This window comes from Amia ocellicauda, chromosome 7, assembly GCF_036373705.1.
Source record: "Amia ocellicauda isolate fAmiCal2 chromosome 7, fAmiCal2.hap1, whole genome shotgun sequence".
NCBI classification, from domain to species: Eukaryota; Metazoa; Chordata; class Actinopteri; order Amiiformes; family Amiidae; genus Amia; species Amia ocellicauda.
In genome coordinates, this window is record NC_089856.1 from 30,635,012 (window position 1) to 30,650,903 (window position 15,892).

Here is a 15,892-nt window from a genome sequence, read left to right on the forward strand (position 1 = left end):
CTAAAGATGTCCAAAGCTTCATGTTTTAAATAGTTTTTGTTAAAGAAAGTTTTGTGTAAAATGTACTTGATTTAATTTGTTTGACATTGATTAGAAAAGTATGCTTAAGTGATAAGGTTTTCATGTCCAGTTTAATACACTGTTGCTGTACTTCTCTTTGACCCATATCGATGTTTCTCTTTTTTTTGTTATTCCCCCCTCTTATAACCAGTTTAATTATTTGCTGTTTTCCGTTAATTTCCTCCTCTCACTTCTGCTTTGTTAATAATGATGAACAAGAGATGAATGCTATGGGGAAATGTATCATTTCAGCAGGTGCATTTCACTTCACACTTTCAATGTTCATTTTATTTTTCTTTCTTGGACATTAGTCATTCTTTTTACACCTTTTTTTCTATTTTTGGAAAGTAAATGCACAAGTTTAACTGCTTAGATGTAGCACAGGGTAGACACTGTCAGCGTGGAAAAACTGAATGAAGTGGGCCAGATTCTGTCAAGGCAGAAGCCTGGGGGTGAAGGCTTATTATTAAGGGAGGAGTTTTGATAAATTCCTTTAAAAAAAAATCTTCTGTAAATTAATGTAGATTACAAATTGGTTTTCTCACACTGAAAAATCTATCATTTGATTTGGTTTAATAAATCCTGTAGTACTATCTGTTGAGAAATGTTAGTCAGAAAGCATGGTTCTGTAACAGATTCTAGCATTAATTTAGTTCAATGTAAATAATAGGAGATACAATTCAAAAAGTTTTTTTTTTTTTTTTTTTAAGACAGACCCTGGTGTGCATTTGAGAGATTGTGGTGGTGTCTGTGCCCACTGTGCTCAGTCTGGTGTTTCCTTCTACAGGGGTGTCTATGGACAGTCCGCAGCTCTCGCCCTTCTCAATCAAGAGTCCCCTGAGCCTCTCGCCCTCCTTCCAGATGTCCACTCTGAGCCTGCCGGGCCAGGCACCCTCACCCCTGCAGAGCCCCATCCTGAGCGAGGTGGGCAGTGCCAGGCTGGAGGAGGATGAGGAGGGCAGGAGGAAGGTACACTGTCCCCATCCCATCCATGTCTAACCTATCTCATCCCAGCTTATCCCACCCCACTTTTAACCTCCTTCTCTGATGGCGTCTGGGTTCCACTGCTAACGTGTGCCAGTTTGTCCTACTTCATCAAACTAGCAGCCAGTCTGTTATTCACCCAGTTATATTAATTATATTGCACCTACCATTACATTAAGTCCTACCATTTATTACTTTTACTCTTAACATCTTCAGCACAGGTTCTCATACCTGTCTTTTACGCAGTGTGCATTGATTCTCAAAAGTCCTTATACTTTACCACTCACCGTAATTAAAGTTTTTGCCCTTTCGTATTAGTAAACAAAATCTAAATTTTGTTTCCTTCACTCTTCCCCAGATCTACCCATAACTGACACTTGTTCCACATTGTTTCTCAGTATCCTAAATATAATTGATATTAACACTTTTCATGGCAAATCCACCCTTTCTCAGTTCATCCTGGTAGGTCTTACTCTTTCCTTTTCTAATTCTAACTCTCGTCCACCTTGCCTTTGCATGCCCCTGACTCAACCAATGTCCCCTCTGCCTGAAAGACCCTCACTCCAACCCTTCTGCCTCTTTGTTTCCTTTCCTGGACTCAGGATCTCAGTCTCATTGCCTGTCTGCCTTCCTGCCAGCCTCAAACTCTAACTGTCAGTGCACATTTATATGAGGAAACTAAGCTATGAGTTTTTCTCATTGGACACATTTTATCAATGGTTGGGGTTAGATATAGATTCCTATAATGTGGTGTCAGTGTATGAAAATATCCGCATCGCAGTAATAGAGTATTTGTTTAGTTTTCTATAGTTTACATTACTATAAATCTGGTGATTTGTCAGAAGGAAAACCTGATGAATTTTAAAACATTGACCGTGTGCCAGTATTTAAATAATAGGTGGCCTGCCTATGAATAAACAATAATGAAGAGACAAGCCATGTGTTAAAAGGCTATTACAAAGATTCAATAAGTAAGAATAAATATAAAGAAAGGAGGGGAGGAAGGGTGTTAGTCTTACACCAGCTTTGCAAGAGACTTTTCCTTGCCTGTAGATCTCCCAGGTCTCCTGATAACTTCTTATGATCGCACCAAACTTAGTCAGACGCTGCAAGCGCTTGAGAGTTTGATGGTAACATATCATCTCTCTATAATTGTTTCAGAGGTATCCAACAGACAAGGCCTACTTCATTGCCAAAGAGATTCTGACCACAGAGAGGACCTACCTGAAGGACCTGGAAGTTATTACTGTCGTGAGTATCCCTCAGTTTTTAAAACGATACCTTCTGGACCCTTTAAACCAGTTCCTATGATGATGTTCTTGCAGGGGTGAAGAGTGAGTCATTTACTGTTGGAGTGGACATGTTGTGTATTTATCTTTTTTGAGAATCTGTAACTGTGCTTGACGTTGCCTGTATATGGCAGTGTCTGTGCTTTGCAGTGTCTGTGCCTGATTGTGTCTGTGCTCCACAGTGGTTTCGCAGTACAGTGATCAAGGAGAATGCCATGCCTGAAGGCCTGATGACCCTTCTCTTCTCCAACATTGACCCCATTTATGAGTTTCACAGAGGTTTCCTGAAGGAGATCGACCAGAGGCTGGCTCTCTGGTGAGTGCTTTTCCGTCTATGTAAATAACTAAATATATTTCACCTAGTGTTTTCTGTTTAAAACCTGATTAAAAAATAATTAAGATTGTGAGGCCCCAATTTTTTTCTGGGATGAGGATTTAATTCCTTCCCTAATTTGCTATGATGGAAAAATCTGCTTTATTGTATTACTGGCACAAACTGAAACAGTGTATTGTAAATGGGTATAGTTTTGTTGTCTGCGGATATGCAAGAAAGAAACCTGTTTGTGTTCACCTCTCCTGTGTAGGAACGAGGGTTATAGTGAGAATTATAAGTGAAGAGAAAAGATTAACCACACAGTGTATTTCAGTGTTGTACTTGGCCTCTGTTTCCAGGGAGGGGCGATCTAATGCCCACGTGAAGGGGGACTACCAGAGGATTGGTGATGTTATGCTGAGGAACATGTGTTCCCTGAAGGTGAGGTGGTCATGCCATGTGTGAAGGGGAATTGTCTGGCTTTCTTGTGTAATAATGGCACTGCATGGGATAAATTATCCTCATCAGACCAGCAGAACAAAACACAACAGTAGTTCTGTGTTTGCTATTGTATCACACCACCCCCAAATTGCAGTATTAGAAAACAAATACTTTGTGTGGATAGGGTGAAGATGTGCCAAAGAGAAGTTGTGCTGGATGCTGGGTGTGCTGTGAGTTTTTGACATTTGACATCTCTGAGTGTGCTGTCCTCTCCAGGAGTTCACCAGCTACCTGCAGAAGCACGACGAAGTGCTGACCGAGCTGGAGAAGGCCACCAAGCGGCTGAAGAAGCTGGAGACCGTATACAAGGAGTTTGAGCTGCAGAAGGTCTGCTACTTGCCCCTCAACACCTTCCTGCTCAAGCCAATACAGCGCCTCATGCATTACAAGCTCATTCTGGAACGACTCTGCAGGCACTATCCCCCTAACCACCGTGATCACGATGACTGCAAGGGTGAGACTAGCCACAGTGTCTGCACACCCATCAGCTCAGAGGTTTTCTAGGCAACATCTTTGAAGTTCATCCTGTATAACTTTCCATTGAGCTGGCCTAGGCTATGAAATATGGCACCTTGCTTTCCCACTCCACACCCTGACCATATTCCTGTGGCCCCCCTGCAGAGGCCCTGAAGGAGGTGGCAGAGATGGTAGCCCAGCTCCAGAGCAGTCTGATCCGGCTGGAGAACTTCCAGAAGCTGACTGAGCTGCAGAGAGACCTGATTGGCATTGAAAGCCTCATTGCCCCAGCCAGGGTGAGTACAGAACAGACAGGGATTCCACTCCTACCTGCTCAGTGAGCAATGAAGACTGGAGTCAGGGCTGCCTAACACAATTTGTGAGTAAGAGTATTGTATTGATTTAGTCTTAATGTCAGACCCTTAGAGCTGATCCTCTGTAGGTTTGAATGTCAGAGATTGAGAAGCTGATTGAAATACTCAGAATGTTCAAAGGTATTTCAGAGTCACCCATGGAAATGATTAAGGAGGCTTAATTAAATTGTGAAAAGTGAAAATGAAGAACAGGTGCAATTAAGACTGGAAATCTGTCTTGGGGATCTGGAGTAAACTAACTGGCAGACTAACCAACTATGTGGTTAAACCTGACTGACTTAGATCCTTCATGAAATCTGGATGAGGTTCTGGGATTGATTTAGATACTGGCAACCATGTTTTGGATGGAGTGATGGGTGGCTCGTGATGGACTGATGAGGTGTGTGTTGGCATGACGGGGGGAGTGTGATGGATAGATTTGTGTGAGTAATCTGCCTCTCTCTTCTTTCCAGGAGTTTATTCGGGAGGGCTGTCTGTACAAGCTCACCAAGAAAGGGCTGCAGCAGAGGATGTTTTTCCTGGTATGTATCTCCCATTCCCACGAAGACTGGTTTCAATTGAAACTAGTGAATCCTTATTTGCATTCAAGTGGTTTTAAGAGCACTTTCTATAAGCTCAGAATCTGTGCTTTTTCTTTTTTGTTCTGCAATAAACAAAAGACTGCAATTTCATGAAAACAGACCATTTTTCTTGTCTCAATGGCCCATCTTTTAATTCACACCTAAAGGCTTTGTTTAATTGATAATATTTGGTTGTGGGTTATTAACTCTTTCATTCTATTTCTAGTTCTCAGACATGCTTCTGTACACCAGCAAAGGAGTTACAGCTACCAACCAGTTCAAAGTTCATGGCCAGCTGCCTCTGCATGGCATGATTGTGAGTACCAGCCTGCCGTGTCAGCCTGTGAGTGTCTTTCTCCATCTTCTGCTAATGCCGATGAGATAGTTGTGTGGGTCCTGAACTCAAATATGTAGAAGGCTGACATTTACAACCCATTTACTTCTTCTGTTTTTAAAGAACAGTGAGACATACTCTGCTTGAATGTTTGCGATTGTTCCCAGATAAAAAAAATACTTAAAATCCCCCTTCCATTCACTCAACTGTGAGGTGTTTGTTGTCAAGAAATAGTCCTTTTCTCTGTTTAAGCATGCCAAGAAAATGACCAACATAAGGCAGGTTTGTGCCATAGTTTAAAAAAAAAAAAGTGAAGGAAGTTATGGACGTTTCCTGCCAAATTACTTTGATTTCATCTCATTTTCAGACAGCCTAGCCAACTGGGCCTTGTCACACAATGGCATGTGTTGCAGCTTTCCTTTAAAAGCTATTAAACACAGGGGATATTTGTGTAGCCCCCTGTAGGGAAATGTTGGGTATGGGTCAGACAATAGAGCAGCCCCAGTGAGGGTGTGTCAGTGGGTTTCCTGCAGTAACCTACCTGTCTCTGCTTCACTCCTGCCTGCAGCTCATAGTGCTGGACGCCCCGGTAAGTACCCAGGATACCCTCATGCAGGACACTCACACAGTTACTCTATGTTGTGCTTGTGTAGATCACCAGCCAATAGCTGTTAGAGCTGAGTTATTCAACCTGCACCCCCCAATTCCACTCCATTTCAGCACTTCCTCTACAGCTGGCACCTTCATTATTCTATAGTTGAATACTACAGCAGCTAACATGAATGGATTGCAAAGACCACATGGTGAATTAAGTTAACTCACTGTGTTTTGGCAGCCACCCCTGAGAATATTTCATAAGCTAAAGAAAAAATATGAATCGTTCAAATGTGTAGATTATCGTCCAACAAATGTTAATTCAGTATCTTTATTTGGGTGCTTTAATTTTGGTTTATTCAAATTTCACAAAAGCACCATGCTAAGGATTGATTCTGTAGGATTATAATGCCATATTAGGAGTTGCAGTTATTCTGATGAGCTTTTTCCTGATTGGATCTGGACTTTTTTAAAGAAAATAAATAATAAGAGATTTTTGGTCAATGAGCGTTGTGGGTTGTCTTTTCTGTAACTTAAAGTCAGAGGCTGAGATGTGTCTTTCCAGAGGAGGCTTAAGTGTTTTCCAGAGGTGAAGCTGGGTATTTGAGGTGACAGATGCTGCAGGCTTTATCACACAAGGGGGAATGACTACCCTCTGGAGTTCCTATTCAGTGTGCTCTGGGGCAGCGGCCGATCTTTTCATACTGTTGTTTCCCTGGCTTTCAGATCGAAGAGAGTGAGAGCGAGTGGTCGGTGCCTCACTGCTTCACCATCTACTCTGCACAGAGGACCATTGTGGTGGCTGCCAGGTGAGAAACTGGTGATCGGGCATGGACACCACTTCATATTCTTTCACCCAGGCTGTGGGAAAGGAAGTCCTGAGAACCTTTTAGAAAGAAATGTATAGTTGATCAGATGTATTTATTATAACAGACTACAAGCATTAATTATGCTATTGAAGAGGATTTAGTCTGAATGGAAAATAAAACAGTGTTTAATGCCTTTTGCATTTAGAGCAGGAAGTGCAATATACATGCATATTTGTTTTCAGCATTGCTGTTTCTGTACTGTGCTGTGTTCTAAAACCGCTTTGATCTCTCCTGTTCTCTCAGCTCCAAAGTAGAGATGGGGAAATGGATTGAGGACCTGAACATGGCGATTGAAATAGCAAAGAAATCCCAGGAGAAAGCAGAGGTCCTTCTGGACAGCAGCCTGTGTGACCGCTCTAACCGTAAGAGCCCCTTTACTCCTGCACTGTACAACTGAATAGGAGCTCGATTTACTAAGGCTTCAGCCAGGTTCAAACCCAGCAATTTCCCTTGGGTTTGAACTGTGCAAGAGGGCTTAGTAAATGCAGCCCATTGACTGATGACAAACAGTGGTGTTACTCTGTGTGCTTTTAAAGCATGTCCCACTGGAGCACAGTCAAATACGGTCTGAAATACCCCTTTCATCTCCTTATCTGATGATGAGGATTCTTGCATTTAGAAGAAAAGGATGCATCTCTTCACACTCAGCTTGTGAACACACATTGCCATACTCCTAGACGAGGCTAATTAAGTTATTTCAAGGTTTTGCTTCTCACACTACTGTCTAAATACTCTTACATTAAAGAGCAGTATTTGATTCCAGTGCTCCAGGGGGTTGGGTGCTCTCAGACTGCAGAAGGGGTTTATGTATAGTATTGTATTGGAATTATGGTAGGCCGAGGCCAGAAACACTTTCTTAACTCCTTAGTGTCTGGGGGCCTTTAGCAGGATTCACACTGTGTTAGGGCACAGTACCAGTGAAACATGAGTTAACAGTGATAAAGACTTATGTAGTGTTTGTTGCAAATGTAACACTTCCATCTATGTGACGAATGAATTCAAATTCCCTGTGTTTTTGCGTGCTATATGAATGTTAGCTGAGCAGTGTTAAATTACTCTGTAAATGGCGATCCAATGTTCTTTGACTGGCTTGACAGGTTTATTTGCAACTTGCCCCCAGACTGCTGTATCCAGAGGTTAAAAGGATTTTTTTTATTTTTTTCCAATTTTATTTTGAAGTCTAGCTGATCGCTGGCCTTGGGACTGCCCTGCCCGGTGCTGGTGGAGCTACCCCCCTCTTTCTCTCACTCTCTCTCTACCAGGGGGCAAGATTTTTCCTATGGCTCTCCTGTCCACTTTCCCTTGGTGTGGCTTTGGTAACCCATTGTTAAGTCACCCCCCCTCCCTCGGGCTGTGTCTCCCTCTCTCCCTCCGGCAGGGTCTTCTGACGAGGTGTCTCTAGAGCAGGAGTCTGAGGACGACACACACTCCTCACGCAGCTCCCTGGAAAAGCAGACGCACCACCGCGCTAACACCACCATGCACGTGTGCTGGCACCGCAACACCAGCGTCTCCATGTCAGACCACAGCCTGGCCGTGGAGGTACCCCTCCCTGCCCGTCCTCCACTGCCCGGGGCCACCTCTCCCCACCGGCCACTGGGAACCCAGGGACACTGCCTAGCAGACACGTGGTCTAATATCAGTCCAATACAGTTTCAATGGAACGATTCTGCAATAGTTCACTGTAAATTTTATCCCTAGAGTAAAACTGAGGAATAGAATATCTTGATATAAAAATAAGCATAAAATCTATTCTCGTTGAATATATTACTTGCAGTTTAATCATACGTCTCATGGCAGCAAATTACCCTGCTTGAACATCAGAAGCCATGAGACTTTTTATAACTACAGAGTCTCCAGCACTGTGATTGTAATAGATAGGGTAGAAGATCTCACCATTGAGTTCCTGTCCAGCACTCAATATTGTTAACTATTGTTAATTGTTAATATTGTTAATATTGCAAGGTACAGGGCCACCTGCTGGATTGACACAGCACTATATCCACTGCACTGTTGAAACCTGCCACTTTTCCTGAGTTTGAAATTGGTTGTCTGCAGGAGTAATGCCTAGCAATGGGGCTGTTTGTGGTTTAACTTCCAGTTCTGCCAGTTGACTGTATGCAGGCTGCAGGATTCCCTGGGTTTCTCAATGGCCTCACTCTCTTAAAAAAAAAAAAAAGTCACCTCCCCGCAGTTTCGACCGTGGCCTTCTCTCGTTTTCTTTTTGTCTTTTTTTTTTGTTTTGTTTGTCTCACGGTTGTCTTTCATTTCGGCATTAATCTGTCTTCACACTCTTCCCTTTTCCTGCCCACTTGGAGACAAGAGATCCCCTTTCTGTGTTGCTTTCTTACCGACGGGCCACAGCCTGAATGTAATCAGTTGGCACGGGGGTATAAGCTGCTTCTCTGTTTCGTTTGGTTTCAAGCTTATTCATCCAAGGTCATTAGATTGCTTGATGGGTCTGTTGCAGGGAGTAAGCTATGGAATAAAGGTTCTTCAAACTGTGGAGAGAGAGGCATGTTCAATGGAAGGGCTTCTACACACACAGCCTCAATATTGAATTGTCCCCAGTGTGAAATCTGTAGAATCGCCACTTTTTTTTTTGTGTGTTTCTGGTGCTGGAATTGTTGAGTGCACAAGCAATATTAACCAAGTTTCCTTTCTGACTAACAGCTCACCTCTGGATTCTTGGTGGAGACTCTAACACACTGTGCTTTGATCTGCCACTCTTTGTGTGTGTGTGTGTGTGTGTGTGTGTGTGTGTGTGTGTGTGTGTGCATGCTGATTTCCTTATGCTAACAATTCTGTCCTCTCTGTTTCTTTCTCTCTCCCTTTCACGCTCTGTCTGTCTCTTTTTCTCTGTCTGTCTCCCTGGGTCTCAGTCCTCTGCTCTCCGGCTGTCTCCCCGGAGCTCCCCCCTCGTTACCTCCTGGGTCAAGGCCAAAGACCCAACACCATCACCCACGTGTGCTGGTACCGCAATCAGAACCTCTCTCTTTCTGATTACCTGCGCATGAACCAGGTACAGCTGGGCACTGTCATCTTAGCTGCCTGTCTTGCTACCCAGCCCAAGACCCCCCACCCCTAACCTCTCTAACAGCACAAAGAAAAAGTCAGTCTGTATGAGTGCTTCTCAGTTGTAAATCTTTCAGAAATCTGTAAAGCATCTACATTTACACTGAATGCTCCTGTTTGTTAGAGCATATGATCTCTAACCTTGAAAGATTGTGTGGGAGATGAGATTTGTAATTTATTTATAAGAATAAGATGGAGACATACATTTCCATTGATCTGTTGTGAACAGTTGGGTGCTAAACTGGTCGTTCCAGAAGCTATTACATTATTTTAGTATCTTCCTCTATGCATTCATTTAACTTCCTCTCTTGTCCACCCATTCCTTTCCTCTGCCATTTTTCCTCTGTGTAATGTCTCTGTTTGTCAGTTTCATTGCACCCTTCAGACTGCAGTAATGTCCTCATGAGTCAGACTGTATAGCTGTGTAGGAGCTGCCATCAAGTCTCCCCAGCTTATGTGCCCATCTCAGAAATGCGCTGCTTCCATCTGACCTGTGGGGGGAGACAGACAACACTTGAGATATCAGTCCTGGTGTATAAAGAACAGTCAGTGTAGAAACCCTGCACGTTCACATCTCTGCGTGTGCTATAATATAATATGATGTGGAAAGATCTACCCGTGGATCTCCCTGTGATATTTCTTAGCTTTCAACAGCTGTGCAGTAGGGTCTTATCTGGAAGTAGGCGTTCAGGTTGACTGGAAGAATCCCTAACAAATTTTGAGAGCTATAATTAGTAGTGCTCTAACCTTTTTTGACTGCATGGATTAAGTTCCCTGCCCCTGTTGGCCTACCTCCTGCTCCTTATGGGTAGAGACTTGTGAGCATCAGACTTTTTCTAGCTTTATGACTGCAATGTGAGAGAGCCTTGCTATGAAAGGGTGTCAGGTGGTGAGTTTCCAGCAGGGCAGTAGAAAGATGATAGTTATACAAACAGCCCTTTTCATTAGCCCATTGTCATCAGTAGATTTTTTAGTACAGTTTAATTAAATTTCTGTACATTTTAGTTGTGTAAGAACCCAATATTAGAGAACAAAATCTTTTTCCACGGGAAATATTTTGAGAGAACATTCAGAATGGCCCAGTCTTCACAGAACTGGCAAAACAGTGTGCCTCGAAATGGGGGAATCCTTCCGTTACTCTAGTGTATTCCTTTCCTGAAATAATGGTCCAGTGAGTTGGTGCACCTTCACCTGTCTGTCTCGGCCCCCCACTAACTCCTCTTCTCTTTCCTGATGCCAGAACCAGCTCTCTGGGTACCTGTTGAGGAAGTTCAAGAACAGCAATGGCTGGCAAAAGCTCTGGGTGGTCTTCACAAACTTCTGCTTGTTCTTCTACAAGACACACCAGGTACAGTCTTCACACAGGTGGCGCAAGGTGATTCATTCCAGCTAGGAATCACAGTCTGCAATCAGGATTTCGTCTGGATGCCAAAAAGATTGTCGGCAACAAGTTTCTAAAGAGTCGTCGTCACAATCGGCAGCCTAACTCATGTTAAAGAGTATGCATTTTAATCTCTGACAGATTCATTATTTTTTCCCCTCACTGAAAACATGCAGGGAATAACAATGGGAATACTTTATCTCTGTAAATGAAATACAAGCTAATGAAAACGGTTTGCACTTCCACCAGCAGGGAGTTATTCACCAGTTTCTCTGAAGCAACAAGGTATGACGTTATTAGGTTGCCATGGTGACACAGTGAGAAGTTTTATGCCATTCATAAACTGCAGTCTTGAATAAAACTGCATGATCATTTCTTGAGCCTTGTTGAACAGAATATTGCACATGCATCCCTGCAATAAAATGCCATTCAGGTATTCCCTATGCTACCTGCCTCTTTGTAGATTTCTCTATAAATGTACCATCGACACCCCATTGCACCCTGTGTCTCCCTGAAACTATAGATCACATTACACATTTTTTCACCCTTTTTATTGCAGGATGACTTCCCACTGGCCAGCCTCCCACTGCTGGGTTACACTGTCAGCACCCCAGCTGAGACAGACAGCATTCACAAGGAATATGTCTTCAAACTGCAGTTCAAGTCCCACGTGTACTTCTTCAGGGCCGAGAGCGAGTACACCTTTGAGAGGTAGGCGGTCGAACAGGCCAGGGTGTCCTCTCACACCACAGCACTCTGCAGTCAGTCTTAAAATGATCATGGCTTGAAAAGACATGGGGTTTAGTCACAGAAATCAACCCTTGTTGTTGTTGTTGTTATTTATATCTTAGCAGACACCCTTGTCCTTGTGATTTAAGAAGCCATTTGCTGTGTGTGTATATGTATGTAATGGTCTTTATTCTGTTGTCCTGCAGGTGGATGGAGGTGATCAAAAGTGCGGCAAGTGCCACCGGCAGGATGAGCCTCCTGATCTCCAAGGATCCCCTAGAGGTCAACGGCAACTGAGTGCCTCGCTGAGCGGAGCTTCCAGAGCTGGGGGCAGGGCCTTGCAGACTCTCTGGGACTTATTGGGATTTTATTGTTTTCTGAGAAACTCTGCTCCCAAAGGCAAAGGGATGGCTGGGTAACACCTTTGAAGGACTATACTGGACCAGTGGTTGGAAAGGTGGACTCTTTTCTCTTCTGTAAGCAAGATCGACCAGTACAGCACACTGTGTCTGGGGCATTATCATGGTACGATGGGTAATTGACTGATGTTCATTTTTCCATTCTGTCAAATCCACATTGAATCAAAAGAGTGAGATCGGATACCAGGAGCTAGTCTTCAAAACAAGCAGATAGAGAAACATAATAAATCAGGCCTGCAGGCGTGTCAAAGTCAATGGAAGGGAATGTCATATTTTTTTATTTAACGTGATTGAATAACGCTACTCAAGACATTAGACATACATGTTTTTCTAGCATGTAGTGCCAATCAAGAATACAGCTTTAGAAGGCTGAGACTCGTTACATTGTAAAGGTCATTATCAAAAGTGCTCCACACATGCCTCCCTTCTGAGCTTTGTGATTGTGAGGCAGGGGCATTGGACAGTGGAAGAAACTACAGTAAATGAGCTGAATTATACCCTAAATACAGAAGATGAAGAGGGATGGACCTTATAATCCTGTGGGGAAAGACCAAGACATGTAGAGAAGACTGCTGCGATCACTCAGGGAGAGGATTGGGTATAAACTCTGGGGGCTGTAGTTTATCCACAAACACACTGAAAGACTTTAGCCTGGGTCCTGCCATCATTTTTCTAGCGGTGAGGGAGCCCCTTTGAAGTTCATGGTATCTCAGTTACAAGGCAGTCTCTCAGAGCTGGAGGTGAAAGCCGAGGGGCGTGGAGGGAGCCGAGTCTGTGAGGGGATCAGCAAGTGCAGGCAGGTTGGATGAATAGTGGGTTTGTGAAGATGGAAGCAGAGAGACCTCCTTAAACTGGGGAAACTAATCTCTGCATCAGAAAGCTGCCCTAACACTGCTTCTGCTGCAGACCTGATCAAAGAAGGGTCTTGTCACTAACATGCAGACTGATGGGGCAGCAGGGGAGAAAGGGGCGGCTGTGTGGGATTTCAGGCAGGCAGGTGTGAGGGTGAGGCCTCACTCTTCAGTGTTTGAGTGAGGCCCGTGTTTGAAAATGGTTTGGAATAGACAGCTACAACTGATGTAGCTGATCCAGGGGGAAGCACCTGTTAGGATTCTGCTTTTTGCTGTGGAGTCGTGGGAGAGTCTTCAACTGAATACAGTTCTGCAAGCGTTTTATCGTGATTGATGGTGCTGTCAAATTATGGAACAGATGGACATGGTTAAAAGTGATCGGGAAGGGGAGAACTCTCTCTGTTGGAGCCGTTTGTTACTGGAAGAAAGTGCTGTGTTATACTGTCAGCTCTGCCGCATGAAGGTTTTAGTAGAAAAGTGGTATAGCATTATATATCCGCTCCCAAGTTTCTGCACAGGTTCTCATATTTTATAAAGGAGCATACCAGTCTCTAAAAGCTCATCGGTGCTTTTCCTGCTTTGTGAAACATCTGATGTTCTTATACTTGATTTGATATAAATTTAGAAGTATTCAGGAGAAGACAATACCAGTGTTGCATTGTGGAGGGAAAAAAGGCATCAGCAGAGTCTCACTGCCATGTGGAATTGTCATTGAAATTATATAATTCATATTATATATTATATGACTGAATCTAGAAAAAGTATTCTTGATTTTCAGTGTTCTCTACAGTTTCTGGGTGGGGGGAAGAATAGTTGTGGAAGCAACGGAAATTACATTGTGATTTTCAAAGCCTTTTCTGTTCATTTGTCACTATAAACATTTCATTCTGGACAGTGTGGTCAGTCCCAGGAGTTCAGAGAGGCCGAATAGAAAGCTTGTTGATGTTCAACATGATACTGCAGTTTTTTTCTCTTGAGGGTTTATAAATTAAAATACATCCATAAAAATAAACATGGCAACAGTCTCTCACCACAAAATCACGTCATCCTTCCTCTCCTGTGTAGCATTGAAGCCCAGATACCTGAAATTCACAGCACCTTTCCCGCACTTTACTGTGCTGATTTGTGTTTGGACCAGCAGTTTCTCAAAGTCCATTAGGCTTTTGTACTCATCTCATTGCTTCACACACGCAAGAGTCAAAACCTAAAAGGAACAGTCCAACTCGTGATATCACTTACTCTTCCAGCCATTCAGTGTCTGGCTTTTTATTGTGTTACACGACTCAAAGAGCCGTTTAGATGAGTTTTGTGTGATTTAGTTTGTTCAATCCAAGAAAATTCTTTGTCAATCGAACTGAAAAAACAACAAAAAACATTTCAATAGAAAATAGAAAATATAAGCTTAAGAATTTTACCTCAAATACAAGCCGGGATGTGTTTGTCATTTGTTGCTGCTATTCTTGATATAAGAAAATAATTGTTTTATTATTTCTTCAGTATCATGTAGTGTTTTGTAAGTAAGGAATTGGCATTGTAACATTTATTGGATTGTACAAAATAAACCAATGGCTCAGTTCAGTATTACCAATTAGAAGGTTTTAATTATATTCTTTCGATGAAGGCACAGGACTCTATGGCTTAACTGGAACATATATTTTTACAATGCCTGAGTGAACTGTGCATACGTGACCTTTGTAATTAACCCTTCAGACCACACTGCAGTTAAAATGGAATAAGTAGAATGAATATATACTTATATTGTAGTAGTAAGTATATATGTTTAATACATTAATTCAAGATTGCACTCTTTAGAAGTGTATCTGATGTGATTTAACAAACTGCATTAATCAAATGAATCTTAGAACATTAAACATAAATTAGGAAGTTGAATGGTGTCTTGTGATCTCATAAAGAGTATACTGCGCACAAGGAGAGAGAAGGGCTGCCTGAGTTTCTGCAGGTGTTACTGTTGTCATAGAGCGCCTTGTCTGGATTTTGGCCCAGTTTCTTCGCTGTTCGTACCTGCCCGTGCTGCTTCAGTCAGTTCTGTCAGTATATGCCATTTGCCCTGAGGTGCAGGATTCATGGATGCGTCATTGATCCACATCCCCTGTGGGGTGAAGGGGCTGTATGTTTCCAGGCCTGCTTAAATCATCCACGGGAGCCACGTACACACTTCAGTTCTATAGTGTCAAATCAGTGTTTCTTAGTGAAATAGTGGGCATTGTGATACTTACATGTGATCTTTGCAGACATTCAAACTCTAGAGGAGTGGTTACTTGAATCTGTTTTTCTTAGGCGTGTTTCCAGCCTGGTAAGGGGAGGTGAGGGCTGTCCGGGCAATCCCCCGGTGCCCGAGAGGGAGTAGTGCTCGGTGTCCCATGCAGAGCAGACGTCACGCATCGATATATAATATATTGACTGATTTAACTGTTTTCTGAGGTCCTTTTTTTTTTCAGATAGGGGTTGAGATTGATGCTCCAAAATGACTTAAAAGCTTTTGGAAAAAATCATGTTTAACTGGATTAAATAGCTCAACAGCTTTATTTTTAAGACTATAGTATGATTTCAGTCTTGCCCTTACAGCTTACAGCTGTATCGTTAAGTCTGTCACCCTTTGTCCATGTGCAAGAGCTTTGATATGAATACCTTCAGCACACGTTTCTCTTCAACATGCTTTCCAACCAGTTTCAACCAACTTGGGAGTCTAACTGGGGGGGCTCTGGTCATATGATGTACATTATCGGTGAGGACTGGAATTCTTCTGTCAGTTTGACAGGATGGGATGGCAGTGGGCGGAGCCTGCTCTCTCGCTCTGTCCACTGCTGAACCTTGAGCGCTCACTTCTTTATATATTGTTCTTAAACATGAAGGTTTAAACTGCCCCCTCCATTCTGTCTGTTTAATAATGGTCTTTCTATTTATTGTGTAGCATGTTGCTGGAGTTGCACTCCTGTACAATCTGCATGTAGTTCTATGTAATTTCAATCAAAGGATAACAATTAAAATTAAACTGACTTATCCCTGCCTCCTCCTAGCACCGGACTCCCTCGAGGTGTGTAATGATTAACCGATGCTCACCATTCCCTCACCTCAGCCAGCT

General features: G+C 42.9%; 1 protein-coding gene across 6 annotated transcripts in view; it reads left to right on the forward strand.

The window, feature by feature from the left end:
• The window catches only part of farp2 (FERM, RhoGEF and pleckstrin domain protein 2), a 60,878-nt gene extending 45,062 nt beyond the window's left edge, over positions 1-15,816 (forward strand). The window contains exons 14-28 of one of the 6 annotated variants that reach the window (XM_066709115.1): positions 848-1,029; positions 2,206-2,295; positions 2,516-2,649; positions 3,006-3,087; positions 3,364-3,601; positions 3,769-3,899; positions 4,430-4,498; positions 4,764-4,853; positions 5,440-5,460; positions 6,192-6,274; positions 6,578-6,696; positions 7,713-7,876; positions 10,650-10,757; positions 11,350-11,501; positions 11,726-15,816. In XM_066709115.1, the coding sequence (XP_066565212.1) occupies positions 848-1,029; positions 2,206-2,295; positions 2,516-2,649; positions 3,006-3,087; positions 3,364-3,601; positions 3,769-3,899; positions 4,430-4,498; positions 4,764-4,853; positions 5,440-5,460; positions 6,192-6,274; positions 6,578-6,696; positions 7,713-7,876; positions 10,650-10,757; positions 11,350-11,501; positions 11,726-11,816 (1,754 nt within the window). In that variant the 3' untranslated portion in view covers positions 11,817-15,816. Of the gene's footprint in view, positions 1-847; positions 1,030-2,205; positions 2,296-2,515; positions 2,650-3,005; positions 3,088-3,363; positions 3,602-3,768; positions 3,900-4,429; positions 4,499-4,763; positions 4,881-5,439; positions 5,461-6,191; positions 6,275-6,577; positions 6,697-7,712; positions 7,877-9,216; positions 9,357-10,649; positions 10,758-11,349; positions 11,502-11,725 lie in introns of those variants that run through there. The other 5 variants (XM_066709114.1, XM_066709116.1, XM_066709117.1 and 2 more) reach the window with 5 other exon arrangements.
• Positions 15,817-15,892: the final 76 nt, after the last annotated feature.